Genomic DNA, 21,231 nt, shown 5'->3' on the forward strand with positions numbered 1-21,231 from the left:
CTCTACCAAATACAGTCTATAAAGCCAACATCTTTAATGCCAAAGTCATATAAAGACAGCTTAAGAAAAAAAAAAACACAGACCAATATTGTTGATGAATTTAGATGCAAAACTTCTAAACAAAATACTAGCAATTTCAAAAGCTCATCAAGAAATTTACACACCATGACCAAGTCAGGTCCATCCCAGGGCATAGGATCAACATTCCAAAATGTAGGCATATGTAAAAACTCTCTCAAGAAAATTCCAAATGCACAAAAAAATAAAATAATGATTAATACATAGTATTGTATTAAATTGAAGGGCTTCTGAGCAGCAAAGTAAACTACCAAGAACTTCGACATTGGATAGAATGGGAGATCTTTGCCAGCAACCACTTTTGAAAACAGTGTGAAAAACCTCAAAAGAATGGGAATAAACCTACCATATGACGCAACTATACTACTCCTGGGTATCTACCCAAAGAATGGAAACCAAACTACCAGAGTAATACATACATATATATATATATATATATATATATATATATATATATATATATATATGTATGTATGTATATATATATATATATATATATACACACATATATATTATATCTTTTTAAAAAATGTTTCATTGGTGCATTATATTCATACATCATATTGGAGTAAAAAAAAATGTGTGTACATACATGTACACATCACCGATTTAACCCCTACCCAGTTCCCACTGCATTCCCTCCCCATCCCTCCTTCCCTTGCTTGGCTTAGTGGTTGACTTCAATATGTTTAAGTACATTGTGTATTTTACAGAATTTCCTTCTTTCCCCCCTCCCATCCCCTCATTTAGGTTGTCTTGTTTGCTTCTCTACAGGATCTCCTTTTTCACCTAGAGTTCCTCCTATGACCCATTTCCCCTTAGTTTTCACATATTAGGGAAAGCATCTGATTTCTTATTTTTTGTGACTGACTAATCTCACTTAGCATAATGTCCTCCAGTTCCATCTATTTCCCTGAAAATGATGTAATTGTGTTTTTGTTGTTGTTTTTTTTTGGGGGGGTGAGTAAAATTCCATTGTGTACATATCCTACAGTTTTGTAATCCATTCATCTGTTGATGGATATCTTGGCTGTTTCCATAGTTTGACTATGGTGAATTGTGCAGCTATGAACATAGATACACATGCACTAGTTTGGTAGTTTGGTTTCCTTTCTTTTGGGTAGATACCCAGAAGTGATATTGCTGGATCAAATGGTAGATTTGTTCCCATTCCTCTGAGGATTCTCTATACTGTTTTCCAAAGTGGTTGCACTAATTTGCAACCCCACCAACAATGTTTTAGAGTTCCCACTTCTCCACATCCTTACCAGCATTTGTTGTTTGTGTTTTGAATGATTGCCATTCTAGTCAGAGTTAGGTGATATCTCAGGGTAGTTTTGATTTGCATCTCTGTGATTGCCAATGATGTTGAGCATTTTTTCATACATTTATTGGCCATTTAAATTTCTTTTTTCATGAAATTTCTCTTTAGTTTGCTTTCCCATTTTGTTACTGGATGCTTTGTTTTTAGTGTTGAGTAGCTTGAGTTCTCTGTATATTCTAGATATTAGTCCTCTATTGGAGGTTTCAGTGGCAAAATTCTTCTCCCATTCTGTTGGCTCTCAGTTGAGGTTCTTGTCAGTTTCCTTTGCTGAACAGAAGCTCTTGTTTCATGCAATCCCATGTATTGATTCACCTTTTAATTTTTTGTGCCTTTGGGGTCTTGTTGAAAAAGTGTTTATCTGTGTCTATGTGTTACAGTGTTGGACCTATGCCCTCTTCAAGGAGCTTCAAGGTTTCTGGTTTGATTTTCAAGTCTTTGATCCATCTTGAATTGACTCTTGTGCAGGGTGAGAAAGAGGGATTAATTTCCAATTTTCTGCATATGGTTAACCAGTTTTGCCAGCACCATTTGTTTAACAGGCTATCTTTTTTCCAGTGTCTGTTTTTGGCCCTTTTGTCAAAAATCAATTGGCTGGAAGTGTGTATACTTGTTTCTAGGTCTTCTACTCCATTGGTCTATGTATCTGTTTTTGTGCCAGTCCCATGCTGTTTTTATTACAATGGCTTTGTAGTATAAAGTTAGGTATTGTGATTCCTCCTGCATGGCTTTTGTTGCTGATAACTACTTTGGCTATTTTGGCCTTTTTGTTGTTCCAAACAAATTTAAGGATTGATTTTTCTATGTCTGTGAGGAATGATCTTGGTAGTTTAATGGGCATTGCATTAAATCTGTAGATCACTTTTGGGAGGATTCCCATTTTAATGATATTTATTCTGCCAATCCATGAACATGGAAGATCTTTCCATCTTCTAAAATCTTCCTTGATTTCTTTTTTCAATGTTTTATAATTTTCTTTGTATAGATCTTTTACCTCCTTGGTTAAGTTTATTCCTAAGTATTTTATTTTTTTGTGGGAGATCCTGAGTGGAAGTGTTTTCTGAATTTCTTTTTTTTTTCTTTTTTTTTTTCTGGTGGTACTGGGGTTCCTGGAAGCCCTTCTACCTCCAGGCTACACTCCAAGACCTATTTTTACATTTTTATTTGGAAACAGGGTCTCCTAAGCCAGCACGCGCGGCTGGCTTCGAACCTGCGCGATCCTCCTGTCTCTGCCTCCCAAGCGAGGGGATTACAAGCATGTGCAACCACGCCCGGCTCTGAATTTCTTTTTCAGTGGATTTATCGTTGGTGTACAGGAAAGCTTCTGATTTTTAAGACTGATTTTGTATCCAGACACTTTGCTGAATTTGTTGATCAGTTCTATAAGCCTTTTGGTTGAGTTTGTTGGGTTTTCTAAATATAGTATCTTGTCATTTACAAATAGTGAAAGTTTGAGTTCTTCTTCTCCTATTTATACTTCCTTGATTTCCTTTTCTTGCCTTATTGCTCTGGCTAGAGTCTCTAGTGCTATATTGAAGAGAAGTGGTGATAGTGAACATCCTTATCTTGTTCCTATTTTTAGGGGGAATTCTTGAAGTTTTCCCCCATTTAATATGATGTTGGCATCTTTGCTGACATTTTGTCTGGAAGATCAGTCTAATATTGTGAGAGGTGTGTTGAAGTCTCCCAGTATTATTGTATTGGCATTTATTTGTGACTTCATGTCACAAAGAGCTTGATTTTTGAAAGTAGCTGCACCTATGTTTGGGGCATCGATGTTGATTATTGTTATTTCCTCTTGCTGAATTATTCCTTTTACCAGTAAAATATGACCTTCTTTGTCTCTTCAAATAAGTTTGTGTTTGAAGTCTAACTTGTCTGATACCATATTTGCTACTCCTGCTTGCCTTCAAGTTCTGTTAGCATGGATTACCTTGCTCCAGCCCTTTACCTTGAGTTTGTTCCTATCTTTACTTGTAAAGTGTGTTTCTTGTAAGCAGCAGATGGATGGATTCTGGTTTTTAATTAATTTTGCCACTTTATGTCTTTATTGGGGTGTTGAGGCCATTTACATTCAGTGTGATTATTGAGAGATAATTTTAAATTTCTAACATGTTAAGATTTTATTACTGTTTGAGATACTATTTATTTTTCTTCGCTTAGTTGTCTGCTGTATGGAATATCTTGTTTCTTTGGTTCTGGCGTGTATTACCTATTTCTTCCTTGTAGTTAATCTCCGTGAGTATTTTTCTCTGGCACTGGTTTTGAAGACATATATTCCTTCAGGTTCTGTATGTCATGGAAGCTTCTTATTTACCCATATAATTTGATAACTTTGCTGGATTGGAAATTTTTGGCTTGAAGTTGTTTTCTTTCAGAGTTTGGAATATGTTACTGCAAGCCCTTCTGGCTTTCATGACTTGGTTTGGGATGTCTGGAGTGATTCTAATTGGTTTGCCTCTGAATGTCTCTTGGCTTTTTGTTTTTGTTGCCTTTAAGATTCTTTCCTTCTCTTCCACATTGGTCATTCTGACAATTATGTGGCATCAGGAACCTCTTCTCTGTTCCTGTCTAAAGGGAGTTCTATAAGTTTCCTGGACCTGTGTATCGACCTCTTGCACTATGTTTGGAAAATTTTCTGCTATTACTTCCTTGAAGAGATTATTGATCCCTTTAGTTTCACCTTCTTTTCCCTCCTCTATTCCAATTATTCTTAGGTTAGCTCTCTTAAAATGGGCCCACATTTCTTCAATGTCAAATTCCTGCTGTTGGATTTTTTTTTCTAAATTATAAACTATGCATTCGTTTTTGGAGTGATTATCTTCTAGGAGTGAGATTCTATTCTCCATGTGGTCCAATAGATTGTTTATACTTTGAATTGAGGACTTTACTTCAATGATTGCATTCTTTATTTCTTTTAGACTCTCTCTAAATTCTTTTCAAAGGTCCTGTATTATTTCTACAGTTATATTCCTGATTTCATCTTCTGGAGACCTCTGAATTTCTGTGTCATCAGGTTCTCATATTGTGGGGTGGTGGGCGTTCATTACTCCATTGTTATTCTCTTTCCCATGATTTCAGAAGTTTGTGCATTCTCTGGGTTCTTCCCTGGGTCACTATGACTTCATTTAAGGTGCTATGGATCTCGAGTTTGTGGTATCTCAGTCACCACTACTCCTTTACTGGGTTGTATTGCAATGTCTCAGACCCAGGGAGTTAATCGAGGCTGCGCGAGACCATGGGGGTGCCAGGCTGGGTGTTTTCCCAGGGAGAGCTGTGACTAGAGTGTGGGATCTCTGTCACTGCTATTCCTTCACTGGGTTGGACTGCAAAATCTCAGACCCAGGGAGATTATCAAAGCTGTGCAAGTCCCTGTGGGTGCAGTACTGGGATTTCTCCCTTAGGGGCCACAATTTCACTCAGGGTTGTTGAGTGTGCTGATCAGAGCTGTCATGGTCTAGGTGGACTCGCCGCCACCACCTGCAATATGGCACCACTGCCACGCCCTCGGCACTGAGGCTGGCATATTTCTGGTTTTGAGCTCCATTCTGAGTCCCTGGAGGGTGTGCTGAGCTTGGCCCCTGGGAGTTTTAGACCATTCTTTGTGCTGAAAAAACTGCTAAGTTCTATCCAAATGATCTGCAGCTGCTCACTTCAGCTCCTTGTTTACCTTTCCTCTCTGGAGCCTGGTGGGTTGTTGAGTGAGCTGATTTGGGGCTGTTTTGGACGCTGTGAACTCATGCTGCTGCTGGCTATATGGCGATGCTGCTCTGTTCTTGGCCGTGAGGCTGGCGTATTTCTTTTCTGGTTTTGAGCTCCGTTCTGAGTACCTTTTTTCTCTGGAGCCTGGTGCTGCAAGGGAAGATTGCGCCGGTGCGGCTCTGCCGCTGCAGTGCAGGCTAGTTTTTTTTTTTTTTCTTTTTTTTTTCTGGTCTTTAGTTGTTCTTCTAGCCTTCTTTTTCTCGGTCCCTTGTATTTACAGGTTTTATTTCTCTGCTGATGGTGTTTTCTGGCTATGAAAAGTACTGATTTTGTGGCAACCGAGTTCGAGTGTTAGCAGGACTCATAAACGCTACTTTTCTCACAGCTATTTATGTTTATATTTGCACAGTTTACAGTTTCTAAATTATGGAGCAAGCTGAGATGTTCATCAACAGAAGCATGTATTACAAAACTATGGGATATGTTAAATAATATAATTCTTCTAAGCAATAAAAAAGAACAAAATTATGTCATTTCCATGGAAATGGATGAAACTGGAAACTTGCTAAGTGAGATGAGTCAGTCAAAAAAGTGAAAAGCTGAATGCTCTCCCTCACATTTCGAAGGTAGGGAGAAATTAGGGCATAGGAGGGACTCTAGACAGTGGAGGAGAAACCTTAGTTGAGTGAAGAAGGAACCTAAGGGAAACACTTCAATGGTTCTGATGTACATACACAAACTTATTAAAGCCAGTGACTGTACTGAGAATGAGGAGAGGGGTAGAGAGAATAGGACAGAAACTGAGGGAGGGCTCAGTGAGTACTGTGTGCAAGTATGCTTCTATCACCCCAAACTTCAACAAGATATATGATTACAATGAACCAAAAAAAAAGCATTAAAAATGAACAATAGCTAGGCATGGTAGCACATGATTCTAATCCCAGCATTTGGGAGGCTGAGACAGGAGAATCACGGTTTGTGGTTCGTGGACAGTGTCAGCTACTTAGTGAGGCCCTTTGCAACTTTGAGAAACCCTGTGTAAAAATAAAGAATAAAAAATATGGATGGCAGTATAGCTCATCGGTAGAATGTCCCTTGGTTCTCCCCCCCCCAAAAAAACGACCAATAAATAGATAAAAAGATGTTCCAAGTCAAAATAAAACAAGTAAATAGAAGGTGAAAACAGTTTTTGCAGATATGTAGTGATATGCTATCAGTATGGGCAAAACCAACACAAAACAGTCGAACCCAAACTATATCCTTGAGACTGTGTCATGTAGAATCCTGTGAATGTCATGTTTAAATCAAGGCTGAAGAATGGTCCAACATTCCACACATACCTCGTGCCTTCTGAAGCTGAGGAGGGGATCTGACCACAGACATCTGGGACAGATCTCAGTTCTGAGCTGAGTCAATATGCTTCCTGCCTTAGAAATAGTTTTACTTTGGGCTAGCCATGAAAGAATTAAATACTACATTCTGTGACTTAAGAATTTTAGACCATAAAAGGGACATTATTTTGAGGACTGCAAATAGGGCAGGAGTGAAACCATGGGCATGTAAAATCACTAAGGAGGATAATTTGAAATCATATGAAAAGAGAGAATTTTTTTCACTTAATCCCTTCAATGAGTTGATCTGGTCATTTTCTTTTCACTGTCCCTATATTCAAATGGTTTTCAGTCTTGACTAACATGATTTCATGACCCACCTGTAGCCTTTCTGAGCCTTTCCCATTTCGAAGCACAACAGCTTCCTGTGTGCTTCTGTTCAGGCATTCTCCTCAGACTTCTCTGGCCTTGGTCTGAATGTGCTCAGAATTTTTATCTCCTTAGGCAATCCTCCCCAGTGAGTGACTGTTGGTGGCAATGGGTCACATCTAAAGTGACTTGTAAGGCACCAGAGATCCCTGCAGGATTAGGTCAAAGTTCCCTGTCTCTGGGTCTTCATGCACATCTCACCCTTGCAAGACTTTCTTTACTTTCCTTTTTATGTTTTCCACTTCTTTCCTAGGTTTTTCTTGGAAACTCTTTTTCTATATCACTTTTACATGAGTCTTTATCTCAGGATCTATATTTAGTGACCCCAAACTTAGATACTTGACTGTCTGTTATAATAATCTGGGAAGCAGATATAGTTGGGAAAACAGAAATTCTTAACAGGTATATTCAAGAGAACAGAAATTCTTAGCAGGTATATTTAGGAGAACAGAAATTCTTAGTAAGAAAAGAAAAGTAAATTTTTATCCTAGAGAATTAAACCCGGCACTTTATCTTTTAGTGACTATAAGAGGTGTGTGTGTGTGTGTGTGTGTGTGTGTGTGTGTGTGTGTGGTGTCTGTCTGTCTGCCTGTCTTCCTGTCTATGTAAAGAGATTTAAGGAATTGGCTCACATGATTCTGAAAGCTGGCAAGTTCAAAATATGCAGGGCTGGCAAACAGGCAGGACACTCAGGCAGGCATTGATGCTTTTGTTTTGAAGCAGAATTTCTTCTTTCTGGAAACCTTACTTTCATAAGTCCTTATGCTTGGATGAGACCCACCCACATTATTGAGGGTAATCTACTATAAGCCAATTGATTGTAGGTATTAGCCATGTCTACAAACCACCATCACAGTAACACCCTGATTAGTGGTTGATTAAATAACTGGGTATTATAGATTAGCCATGTTGACATAGAAAACAAACCATAACATTGTTGGACTAACAAAGTTGAAAGAGAAAAAATATATTCTGTTATGTCAAAATAGTACTAAAACATATCATTCATAGAAAGTGCTTAAGTCATGTGGCATAATAGTAAGTTCGCATATTATTAAATTGGTGCTGTGTGTATATACATAAATATACACATACATCAGTATATATTCATATTTTCAGATAATTTGCTTATACCTTTCAAAAGTAGAAAAAAAATTTTGTGCTTTTACCTGTAGCTATGACACATTGGGAGCATTTTTTCCAAGCCAGTTTATATAATATTAATTACTGTCAACTACTGCTCCAACATTGCCCACCTACAGAAAGCACTGGAATGCTAAGAGTGAGGAGAGACTAAGTGTTGACCTTTGAAGAAGCTGAAAAGATTTTCACAAATAGTTGCAATACCAGAAATCTGCTCTGGGATCCTGGGGCCCCAGGGAAGATGTGGGAATACCAAAAGATCCTGGGGCCCCAGGGAAGATGTGGGAATACCAAAACCAGTCTAAGTGGAGTGTATCTGACTTACACCAGTAGAGGCCATGCAAGAGGGATAGGTGACAAAGTTCATTCTGGAGAGCAGATCAGGAGCCGCTGTCATTCTGGGACTATCTTAGCATGTAAAACAGATAAAACACATCCCTAGTCACAAGGTGTGAAGTTGTAGCCTGAAGGCTCCACAGGGTTATATATGGGTTATTTAGAAATTCTGATTGGCTTTGATATCCTTTACAAAATACTTAGTTTCCCTCTAATTTTGAACATCTTAGAAGAGCACATGCCTTTGCCTTCCCTGATAATAGGTGTGGTCAAATGATGAGTTCAGGTCAATGAAATGTGAGTACAGCTTACAAGTGCCACTTCTGGGCAGAGGCACTTGATGCTGGGCTCACTTCTCCAGCCCTCTCTTCTTCTGTAGGGTCACAGCAGAGGCACCTGTTGATCCTGTGCTGACTGTAGCCTGATGGAATGCTGAGTCAACACCCAGAGGATGGCTGCCCTGGCAGGCTGCCCAGACCTGCAGAGAACTTCAAACTTAGGCGACGCTACTGAGATCTTCAGTTTTTACTGCAGCAATACCTTAAACCTCCTGCTGGTGAGATGGAAACTGGCATGGAGAATATTTCATGAATAGCTGCAAAGCTTACCAACACTCCCTTGTCAGAGTCTGTTGTCTTTATTTCTTTATCCATATTGATTTGCTCTTTTTGTCTTTGGCAGGGTTGTGCTCTAAAGACAGTGGAGTGAATAAGAATGGGAGCAGAAGATAATAACCTTTGGAATGAGGAAAGGGATTGCTATGAACACCAAAGTCAGAAGGTGTCAACTCCTAAAAGTCTACAAAGGGCATGTAGTCAACATCTCAGATTCTCTTTCTATCCTCATTTGATTTCGAGAGGGCCTTACTAGATTTTATAGTAAGGTACTTAGTAAGAAACAGAAAACACTCAAACCAGTCTCATTGTAAGGATACTGAGGGGTCTTATATATCCAGAAAAAGTTAAACAAGCAGGCCTTACACACACAGAAAGGAACACAGATTTTGGAATTTCTTGTTCTCCATCCTTGCTGAATCTGACAGATTGCCTCTCTGTCCAGAATGGCACCATCTGCTTATATACTTTGCATGAGTTCTATGTCAGTGGCCATCTTAGCCCAGCCTACAATACCTTTCCTTCAAACTTTTCTGTGAGTTTTAAGATTAAGTTTTTCACAGAGGGCATCTGATTAGCCTCGTAGACTCTTGCAAAATAGGTCAGGAATCTTAAAGGTCACAAGTCCTTAGGTGTCCTCTACTTTGATGTTTATCCACCCTGATCCAATCTCCTATGAAGGTGGTGTTTGAACCTGTGATCTGATGATCACTCATCAGGCCAGGTGACTGTGCATTTTCCTTAAAGTAGGGGTGCTGGCAGGACAGGCACCCTAAAGTGTGTCCACTGCAGTTTCCCCAACTGATAACATTTCAATGGGATGGGCATTAGGGATACCATGAAAGGAGGGAAACTCTTTGGGGGGACTTGCTTCTAAGCAACTATAACCCAGGTTCTGCTCACTTCCTCTCTGAAAATTGCTGATGCCTGGCCTAACTTATCACCAGGGAATAGCTTAGATGATATAAACAATAGAACCCTTTGTGCATTTGTGGAAAACGGAAATATGAGTAATACTGTGCCCTCCCTGGATCTACACAAATAATTATTCTTACAGTGAGAGATATACCTCGTGCTAAAAACTAAACTTATGACTTCCCTTCCATTTCTCATTCTGAAGCCTAAGTATCCAAGTCTCCTTACTCTGTGAAAATGGATTTGTAACTTTAAAAACCTAAACATAAAACATAAACTTAAATATTTCATGTTTTACCTTTATTTATTGAGAGAGTCAGAAAAAGTTACTCAGACTATCTTATAATTGAATATTCACTTTTGACAAACATTTATTAAACACCAAAAGTGTGCCACACACGTTGCTGACAGAGTAGAATTAACTGGGAGCAAAATAGACTAAGATCTTCTCTCAAGGCTCTGATTTATTTAGTTGTGAGAGGATGAAAAAATAGATACATCATACACATAATGCACATTGACATATGTCAATCACACTAAAACCCTTAAAAAGAACCAAATCAGTATAACAAGGAAGAGAGTGATGAGGTGCTATCTGAGATGGCTATACAAAGCCAACAAAGTCTACTATCTGCTTCCATGTATAATATGCACCTCAAAGTTGATATATCTAAGTACAATTAAGTCTTCTTCACAAAAAAAAGCTATTTTAAGTTATTTTAAACCTTCCCCTTCTCAGTAAATTGTAACTTCCATCTTTCATTTGCTCAAACCCCAATTCTTGGAGTTTCCTCCTCCTCCTCCTCCTCCTCCTCCTCCTCCTCCTCCTCCTCCTCCTCCTCCCCCCTCTCCTCCTCCTCCTCCCCCCTCTCCTCCTCCTCCTCCTCCCCCCTCTCCTCCTCCTCCTCCCCCCTCTCCTCCTCCTCCTCCTCCCCCCTCTCCTCCTCCTCCTCCCCCCTCTCCTCCTCCTCCTCCCCCCTCTCCTCCTCCTCCTCTTCCTCCTCCTCCTCCTCCTCCTCCTCCTTCTTCTTCTTCTCTGGAAATTGAACTTAAGGGCTTCTACATATGAGCTACACCCTTATCCTTATGTTACTTTTTAAAATTTTGAAACAGGTTTTTCTAAATTGCTTAGGTTGGCCTGTCTCAGCCTCCCAAAAACTCAGATTACCATGCCCCACTTTGACTCTTCTTTTTAATTATCCTATATCCTGTATCTGATGCATTAGCAAATCCTGTTGGGCTAACTTTTAAAATTTACTTGCAGCTGGATGCTTTTCATCACTTCCTTTTAAACTATATGATCCAAACCACCTTATTTCCAGCTTGGATTATAAGTGTCTCTCAGTTGGTCTTTTCAGTTTCTACCTCTTCTCCCTTCCTATCAATATATCCATAGTGTGTTCTTAAAAAATAACACTTGTTTTATCTAAAGTTTTATCATGTCACTTTTCTAATAAGAACCCTTTCATTTCATCCAGGAAAAAAAAAAAACAGTATTTCTTATGGTGCACAAGGTTCTATGTAATCTGACTTTATAAAACCTTCCTGAGTTTTATCTTATACCTCTCATCCTAGTTCATTCCAGCCAACTTTAACATTTAGGGAAAAAAATGTCAGCCATTACTTCAGGGCTTTTGTATCTGCAGTTCCTTTTAGCTAGAATGCTCTTCTATGTAGCTTCATAGATAGCTCCATCACTTTGAGAATCTCTGTTGAGCTATCTTCACGGTATCATCTCTCTACCCCTGCAAGTCACAGCATTTTCCCATCACAGCTTTCAGTGCTTTTCCCCTGTGCACTGCACTTAACTTCCTGCTTAAGACTTCATGACACACCCTGTTTGTAGATGTGTGATCTTTATAAATTGTTGTTTCTGTACTCTGTCTCTCCTCACTGAAATATAAGTTTTATGAGAGCAGAGATTTTGTATTTCTCATGTTTATATTCCTAGTGCCTGATGCATAGAGGTATTTAATAAATGCCCATTGAATATATGCCTTCCACTAGCCATGAATATTACCAAAGCAAAGCTTTGCTGATTAGGAATAAATGGAAGATGGCTAGTCTAAGTGCAAGACTCTTTTAAAAAGTGAAATATTTAGTTGCAAATTCATAAACTTTTAAAACAATCAATAATGGGCAAGCTCTCCTTTCAGGAAAGGTACATCTTTGCCAGCTTTGATGAATAAAATTTATTTCTCATTACTACACTGATTTTTTTATACATGTGAATGCACTTTTAAAGGCCCTTACAGAATGGGAGTCAAAGAACTAAAAGTGTCACAAAATGCAGAATGAGAGTTGTCAGTAGTCAAGGAGAAACTAGAGCATGGCTCCTAGCCTTCAAAGAGTTAAAACAACACTATCATGATGTGACCTGAGTATATGTCCCCTCTCCTACCCCCAAATACTGCTGCTTGTTTGTTTGTTTGTTTCTGGTACTATTGATTGAACCCAGGGGTATTCTACTCTGAATTATACCTCCAGACTTATTTTATTTTATATTTTAAAATAGGATCTTACTAAGTTGCTGAAGCTGGCCTCAAACTTGCAATCCTCTTGTTTCAGCCTCCTAAGTGCTAGGATTATAGGTATACATCACTATACCCAGATAAAATACTGTTTGTTTATAGGTGTGTGTGTGTGTGTGTGTGTGTGTGTGTGTGTGTGTGACTGGGGATTGAACCCAGGGGCATTCTATATCCAAGCTACACCCCCAGATGTGTTTTATTTTTATTTTGAAACAAGGTCTCGTAGGTTGATGAAAGCCTCACTACTTGCTGAGGCTGACCTTGAACCTGTGGTCCTCCTGTCTCAGCCTCCCAAGTACTGGGATTGCAGGTGTGCACCACTATACCCAGCTAATATATTGTATTTTTTAAATCAGTTTTATGCTGAGATGGTGGAACATGCCTCTAATCCCAGTTCTTGGGAGGCTGAGACAGGAGGATCACAGATTCAAGACCAGCCTCAGCAACTTAGCAGGAACCTCAGAAACTTAGAGAGACCCTGCTTCAAAATAAAAAATAGCCAGGCATGATGGCGCATACTTGTAATCCCTGCACTTGGGAGGTGGAGACGGAAGGATCACGCAGGTTCAAAGCCAGCCACACTGGCTTAAGAGACCCTGTTTCCAAATTTAAAAAGTATAAAAATAGGTCTGGGAGTGTAGCTCCCAGAGGTAGAAGGGCTTCCAGGAACCCCAGTACCACCAATAAACAAATAAACAAACAAACAAACAAACAAACAAATAAATAATAAAATAGGGCTGGGAGTGTAGCTCAAAGGTAGATTGCCCCTGTGTTCAATCCCTAGTAGCACAAATATAAAATAAAATAAATTTTGTTTTAAGAATCAAAAAAAAAAAATAAAGGCCTTACAAACTTTCTCCTAAATTGATTTGCCAGGCCTCCTAAAAATTGGTGGTAACTGTGGTATGATTAACAAGTCTTTTGCTGCTATTACTGAAATGTCATCAAAACACACTGAATGTAAATTTCAGCTCATTTCAGGTCAAATATTCTAAAGTTTTAATATATAAAAGCAAAACTACATGAAGTATCACAGTGTGTGCATTTCTTGTACTTTTCAATATAATAGCACCTGTATAGCTATTTTTAAATGAAAACATTTATGACTGGGCAAGATTAATCTATTCATAATTTTAAAGTGAAAATGAAATCAAAATGCAAACTATTTCAGAGTAAGAAAGAATAATGTGCCAGGTGTGGTGGCACCTGTTTGTAATCCCTGCATTTGGGAAGCGAAGACAGGAGGATCACGCAGGTTTGAAGCCAGACACGCTGGCTTAAGAGGCCCTGTTTCCAAATAAAAAGCATAAAATAGGTCTGGGAGTGTAGCCCGGAAGGTAGAAAGGTTTCCAGGAACCCCAGTACCACAATAAAAAAAAGAAAGAATAATGTTTCTCTCTAGTATATGTGTATATGTATATGTGTATATGTATATTTATGTAGTATATGTACATGTAAGTATAGGTATATATATATTAAGTATACACACACACACACACACACACACACACACACACACACACACACACATATATATATATATATATATATATATATATATATATATATACTTAAATCTCTATGTGAATGGAGACTGTGGTATTTGGTTAGCATCTCACACAGTGAATACCAACACATTTTTTTTTCCCCATAGTATATGTGCATATAAGTATAGGTATACATATATATTAAGTATACACACACACACACACACACACACACACACACACATATATATATATATATATTCTTAAATCTCTATGTGAATGGAGACTGTGGTATTTGGTTAGCATCTCACACAGTGAATACCAACACATTTTTTTTTTTCTTTTTTATTTATTTTTTTCCGTACTGGTAATGGAACCCAGGGGGCATTTTAACTCCAAGCTACACCTCCAGCCCTATTTTTTATTCTTAATTTTGAAACAGGGTCTCACTGAGCTGCAAAGGGCCTCCCTCTCTAAGTAGCTGGGGCTGCCCTCAGACTGCAATCCTCTTGTCTCAGCCTCCCAACACCAACACATTTAAAAAAATTCCTTCAGGCTGGGCGTGGCAGCACATACTTGTAATTCAAGTAATTGGGAAGCTGACACATGAGGATGGCAGGTTTTCTTGAAGCCTCAGCAACTTAGTGAGGCCCTCTGCAACTTAGTGAAACCCTGTTTCAAAAAAAAAAAAAAATAAAGAAAAAATAGTGCTAGGGGTATAGATCTTAGGTAGGAGGCACCTGCGTTCAAGCCCTAGTACCACACACAAACACAAAAAAGTCTCTCCACAGAATTAGTTGAGCACTCACTCTGTGCTCAGAATTTGGATATGAAACAAAGATAGAAATAAAAATAGACAACATAAATATAAACAAACTTAGTGATCATAAATATTCTTGCCAAAGGTTACATAAACTTTGTAAACTTTTGCTAATTTCAGGTCAGATATTCTGAAATTCTGGCTTAGAAAAGCAAAGCTACATGAAGATGTAGCTACATGAAACGTACAGAATGGTCATTTCTTGTATTTTTTCGATATAATAGTACATGTATAACTATTTTAAAATGCAAACATTTATGACTTGGCATGATTAATATATTCATATATTTATATAAAACTTAGCATAAGTTCTAGTTTAATTGTTAATGGAAAAATTACATGTATTCCTGATTATATTTGGTAAAATATGTTTATTGTTGTTCAAGAAACAATTTGTCTAAATGAGCAATATTGTCTCATGAAAAAAAATAAGGCTCAGCAAAATTTCAAAAGCCATCTAAAAGATAAAACAAAAAACCCTTTTAGTTTGAACCTCAAATAAAATCTATGTGGATTTGTTTCACTATAGTGTATAGTGAACAAAGCTGTATCTCACATGATTAGAAGGGAATGTCAGGAATTATCTTTAAGATAATAAATTAAACTCACACGTTCATGGTTCTACTAGGGTGGCTGTCTAATTTGCCAGTTTGTTAGTATTTTGCTCCACCAACTTAATGAAAACAGTTTACTGCTATCTATCATCCACTACTCAGAGCAATGTGTTCCTCATAAGAGCCATACTTAGAAGTCATTGTTCAACTCCCTCTCCTCCTCCTTCTCTCTCCTCCCTCCCTTCCCTCCTCTCATCTCTCTTAATGAGATACTAGGGATTGAACCCAGGAGCACTCTACCTCTGAACTAGATCCCCAGTCCTATTTTATTTTTATTTTGAAACAGTGTCTCCCTAAGTTGCTGAAACTGGCCTCAAATCTGTGACTTTCCCTTCTTAGCCTCCAAAGTACTGGGATTAAAGACCTATACCAGTACACTCAGCTTTATTATTCAACTCTTAATGCCCAAATGATAAATTCATCCAAGAATCAAAGTCAAAAATTTCAAAAGGAGGTTATTTTCAAAATAAGATACTAAATACGGTACCTTTCATTCCTTTTAAAAGATGTCTCTGGACATAGCAGAACACTTGGTAGCAAACTAAAATGGTTTCCACTTAAATCTGATTTGCACCAATAGATGTAAGCTACATGCAGCATTTACATGCAAATAACTTCCAACCACAGTACGAACTCCATGTTTATCTTCATTATTAGTGTTGATGAAGCTAATAATAAATTAGTGTTGTTCTCCAATAGCTAGAGGAAGTAGTGCTTTACACTGAACTGTTTGCCAAGATAATATGTATATAATATTATAGAACAAGACTTTGCCATCCTGTCATGAAGGAACTAAACCATTGAATGTTTCATCATTCCATGCATCTGTGCATCATCTAGCAAGGTAGCAACATAGTATCTGGAACAAGCGTTCAAAATACAACTGGTAAATGAATAATTCACTTATAAAATTAAGATTTGATGTTCATGTATTAAAAGAGATAAGAATACATTGTCTTGTAGTTGTTTTGTTATATAATGGTTTCATAATAATTCTAGACTTTACTTTTTCAATTAACAAAATAAGTCACTTTTGTATATTAATTAGGTAATACTATCTACTCTAAAAGACATATTTTCAAACTTCAATGGAGTAATTAAATAGAAGATTATTTCTTTTTCAGATAAAGTCTAATGTGCTACTGCAGGTTTTTTTCTTTTGTTTTTGTGTGGTAATGTGGATTGAACTCATACATACTCTCCTCCAAGATACACCCTGAGCACCCCTTTTTTTTGTTTGAAACAGGGTCTGAGAGTTTTTCTAAGTTTCTCAGGCTGGCCTTGAACCTGTGATCTTCTTGTTTTAGTGTCTCAAGTACTGGGATTAATGGCATGTGTCACCATGCTCTCCTTAATGTAGATTCCCTTAGTAGGTAGGTAGCATTCCTATTATTATAGGACTCAGCTTTATCCACCTGATGTCAGGTGGACTCAGCATCAGGCTTGGAAATGAAATCCCTAGCTTGGCAGATGCTTTCCAGGGGATTATGGAAAAAAAAATATTTTCTTTTGTCAAGTTTTTATTTTCTTCATGAGTAAAGATAGTTTTCAAAAGTCAGCTCATGGAAAGTGAAGTAACTTTTTCTTAAATAACTTCTTGAAAATGCAAATTCCTAGTCTAATGGGGGGAAGGGGAGAGAGATACTGTAATAAGTAAAGGTAGTAGCAGATAGTTGGTTATCTAGATGCATATTTGAGTAAAACAGATGATTTGAGCCAGGCATGGTGGCACACTCTTGTAATCCCAGTACTTAGGAGGCTGAAACAAGAGGATACATGTTTGCAGACAGCCTCAGCTACTTAGGACCTTTGCAACTCAGTGAGACCCTGTTTCAAAATAAGGAATAAAAAATAGGGCTCAGGATATAGCTTGGAGGTGGAATACACCTGGGTTTCATCTTCAGTAACACACACACACACACACACAAACACACACACACACACATACACACACACAAAACAAAAACAAAAAACACATGATTTGGTTATCTGGTTCAGGAGGCCAGATATATGAACATAACTAGTCCTCAGTTAATATGCTGCTGTCTAGTTTTCTTTAGAGCAGGGTTCAATTTAAGAAGTGTCTGTGTTGCAACATGGTTATGGAACTATGTGCATGCATTAAAAGTACCTGATAATAAGATATGTTGTAAAGTGGTTATGAGTCATAGCTTTTTTTCCCACACATAGCTCAGCTAGGAGGTGCCCTAGACTTGTAGCGGACTGAAGGGTGTGCCTGAAAGGTGTGCCTTTATTTCCTATCTCTATCATAAAACTTTTCTATGCTGCTGACATTTGAAGTCTTCTGTTCTTGGTTCAAAGGTGTTTTTCCTATAACTGCTGAAAAGTCAGTCCAAATAGCGGTGGGAACTGCATCTGTTTGCAGCATGTGGGCGAGAATATCTTGTCCTTGGAAGTGAGCATCCCTGGACACAGTTTCCTGGCTTTTTCTGAAGCAGGCCCTCTTCACCCACAGGGCTTGGAATCCTTCCCTCGCTGCATGCCATCTGGCCTGGGACCAACTCCCCAAATCTGCCTCAGCAACTGGCTATGCCTGTACCCAGGAGGCTGCTTGCAACAACCCCTTCCTAAGACTACAGTGACCTCTAGGAGTTCATAATTTTATGTTCTCTGAAAGTCCAACTGGTCTCTAGGCTTCACTGATGGCAAGGTCCATTTAAATACACCTCCCTATTCCCCAGGACCACAAATTACCTACCACAGGATCTGGCATGTAAATAAAGAAACACAAGGCATATTAATTCAATGAACTGTCTGCTTAATTACCACATACTATTCTGGGGCTGTAGATTGGGCAGCAGACTCTCTCAGCCAGGGGCATTCTCCCTGTGCTGGTGGGACACACTTCACATGTCTTCTTTTTGTTAGGAGGCCTCCAGTGCTTGCTCCTCTTCCCAGTAGCCACACTAATAACTCTTATGATCCAGCACCATCAGCCTGCTGGTAAACCTTATTTTTTGAGTTTGAGCTTAATCTAATCCCTGTTGCCACAACAGTTCTACTGGCTCCATTGCCTAGCTTCCTAAACCTTTTACCAGGCCTTTTATTGAGCCCATAGTCCAATTCAGGAAATAGGAAAAACCCATTTGGAATTTGGAAATAAAACATGAAGGGCTGAGGATGAGTTATTTATTCAGCTTCATGATTCTCAAACAGGTTGGGACTGAGGTTGGTCTGCCCGGGTGACACCTGGCAGAGGGAGACCCACTCCTCAAATCCCGGGGAGTGGCGTGCCTATCAGAAAGGAGCATTTGGGTCACTAAGAGCATCCTCCAGCATCACACATTCCCTCCATAACTTTCCTTCCAACCAGACCAGCGCCCATCTGCCTTGGGCTCCAAGGCTCCTGCCAGCATCCTAAGCACCAAGTGACTGACTGGAAGGAAGATCTGGTGGCACCTGTCCCAGACAGTGGCCACGTGCCTGAGTGCACACTGGGAAAAGACGACCACTCCCAAGCACCTACTTCCCCTTCATCCTTCCCTGGAGGCAGGCAGTGCTGCCCGGGGTGGCTGAGAGTTGCTGGCGGCCGCATGGGGTTGGGTCCCCATCCTCCTTGAAGAGTCCCCTTGGGCGCCCCGCAGCGCCCAGGACACTCTGCCAAGTCCCAGGCCCAGGACTTTGTACAGCAGCCCCTGCTCTGCAGGTGTGCACGCAAGGGTGGGAGACGGTAAGAGCCACCACACTGCGGACACAGATCTCCACTAGCAGAAGCAGCCCTGCACCGTCGCAGGCGGAGCCTCCTCCCCAAGGTAAGTTGTTTATCGGTCGCCGTCTTGGCGATTCTCCCCGGACAGCTGCGGCGTCGACAGCAGCTGCGCGGCGGCCGGCTCCCGGCTCCCGCCGCCCCGCCCCGCCCCGCCCTCCTGCGCCGCCTCCTCCCGCCCGCGGGCCACGCACACAGCCCGCGGCGCCGTCCGCGCTCGGCTACTCACACTGCGGCTTGACCCGGTCGCCCAGGCGCGGCTGCCAGAGAGGCGCGGGGTGTGTGCGGGGTCCAGGCCCGGGGGCCCGGTGGGGGGGTGGCAGGACACAGCCCTCCCCTCCCAGCCGCGACCCCAGGCCCATCCTCCTTCCCTAATCCTGGCCCGCCAGCAACAGTGACACCTGAGCGGGGACTGGGCGGCGGAGGCGGCCGGCCCGCTGGATTGGCAGCTGGGGGAAAACAGAGCGGGGGGCGGGGCCCGCGGGGCGGGGCGGGGCGAGCGCCGGGCCGCCGCCTGGCCGTGAGGGACGCGCGCCGCAGCCAATGAGCGCGCGGGGCCGCGGCGCCGGGCGGGCGCGGGGGCGGGCCTGGCGGGAGGCGGAGGCTGCGCGGCGCGGGGGGCGGGGCGGGCGGAGGAAGGGGAGGAGGCGGAGGCGGGCGCGGTGGTGGCGGCCGGCGGAGGCGGCGGCGGAGGGTAGGTGGTGCCGGGACCGAGTCTGCCGAGCTCCGCGGCCGAGCCCGGGAGTGCAGGAGCGGCGCCGGAGGCGGCGGGAGCGCGGCAGGGACGTCCTCGGGGCCGGGCTCGGCGGCGCTCGGCGAGGGCGGCGGCAGCGGCGGCGGCGGCGCCTCTCCGCGCCGGGGACGCGAGGCGCGGCTGGTGGCACTGACACCCGCGGGCCTGCCGCTCCTCCCTCGCCCCCGGCCCTCCCATGTGATCGGGCTTAATCCCGGCCGTGTGCGCGCGTGGGGCTCCATTCCGCGGTGCCGGTGCCGGTGCCGGGGTGGGCGCTCGAGTGTGCGCGTCTCCTCCCCATCCCCCTGCCCCCAAGAATAAAAGAAGAACCGGGAGGCGTGCTCAGAAAATAAATAAATAACCCGCACGCGCGCAGCCCGGGGCGAGTCGGCGGCCGGCGCGGGCGCGGAGCAGGAACTTTGCGGCGGCTGAGCCAGCCCTCCGCGAGGCGAGCGGCGCGGGGTGTCCGCCCGCCGGTCGGGTCGGGGCGAGCAGTCGGACGGACGAGCAGCGCGGCGCTGTCCCCGGCGGCCGGAGATGTCCGAGCCCAAGGCAATTGATCCCAAGTTGTCGACGACCGACAGGGTGGTGAAAGGTAAGCGGCGCGGCGCTGGGGCCGCGGGCGCCTCCCCTCCCCCCCCCCCCCGGGACCTTCTAGGATCTCCTGCAGCGCGACCCCCTCCCCCGCCGCCCCGCCCCCGCCCCCACGCGGGCTGCTCGCGGCCGGGGGCGGCGGCGGGCGGGGGCCGAGCGGGGGCGGCGGGGGCGGCGGCGGCGGGCGGGGGCGCCCCGGGGTGGCTGCTGGCAGGGTGTAGCTGCTATGACAGAAATAGGAAGTGGGTGGCTGCTCGCGGGCTGGCCTGGGATCGGGTTTATGGTTTTCTTTTGCAGAGGGCGGGGGGTGATTTATGGCTTTAAAAAAAATTAATATGGCATTTTAACGCGGCCGGGGCTCCCCGCCGACCGCCGGGCTCGGGCAGGGCGCTCCCGGCGCTCCATTGCAGCAATTCCCCGGGCGCCCCTTCCCCCTCCCCGGGAAGGGCCTGCACAGGCTCGCGGGAGGGCGGGCGGGCGCGGGGAGCCCGGCGCTTCCTTCCGCGGGCGGGGGCGGCCGCGGGCGCGTGGGGGGCGCGGGGGGCGGGACGGCGGGGCCCCCGCCGCCGCCGGGATTCCCCGCGCGCCCGGAGGACGCCCGAGCGGGTCCCGCCCGCCCGCGCCGACCTGTCACCGCGCTGCAGGGCGCCGGGTGGGAACCTGCCCCGCTCGCTTCCTCCGAGCCTCCGCACCCCCTTGTAACGGGCTATTCGGTTCCTATTATTGCCGCCTCTTCCCCGCCCCGGGGTTTTGTGTGTACGCTCTGGGCGGGGAGATTCGGGGATTGCTGGGAAAAGAGAAGCCAGGGTGCCTGGGTTGAGGAGGGGGGCTCGAAGTGGTCGCCCTCTCCACCGCA

The 21,231-nt window shown here is 42.9% G+C and overlaps 1 protein-coding gene across 3 annotated transcripts in view; it reads left to right on the plus strand.

The window, feature by feature from the left end:
- Window positions 1-20,318: 20,318 nt before the first annotated feature.
- The window catches only part of PPP3CA (protein phosphatase 3 catalytic subunit alpha), a gene marked incomplete at both ends in the record, with an annotated part of 322,166 nt that continues 321,253 nt past the window's right edge, over window positions 20,319-21,231 (plus strand). For all 3 annotated transcript variants that reach the window (XM_080697539.1, XM_080697540.1, XM_080697541.1), the window contains one exon: window positions 20,319-20,376. In XM_080697539.1, coding sequence (XP_080553665.1) covers window positions 20,319-20,376 — 58 coding nt within the window. The remainder of the gene's footprint in view (window positions 20,377-21,231) is intronic.

Source organism: Muscardinus avellanarius (assembly GCF_963383645.1).
Source record: "Muscardinus avellanarius genome assembly, chromosome: 6".
NCBI classification, from domain to species: Eukaryota; Metazoa; Chordata; class Mammalia; order Rodentia; family Gliridae; genus Muscardinus; species Muscardinus avellanarius.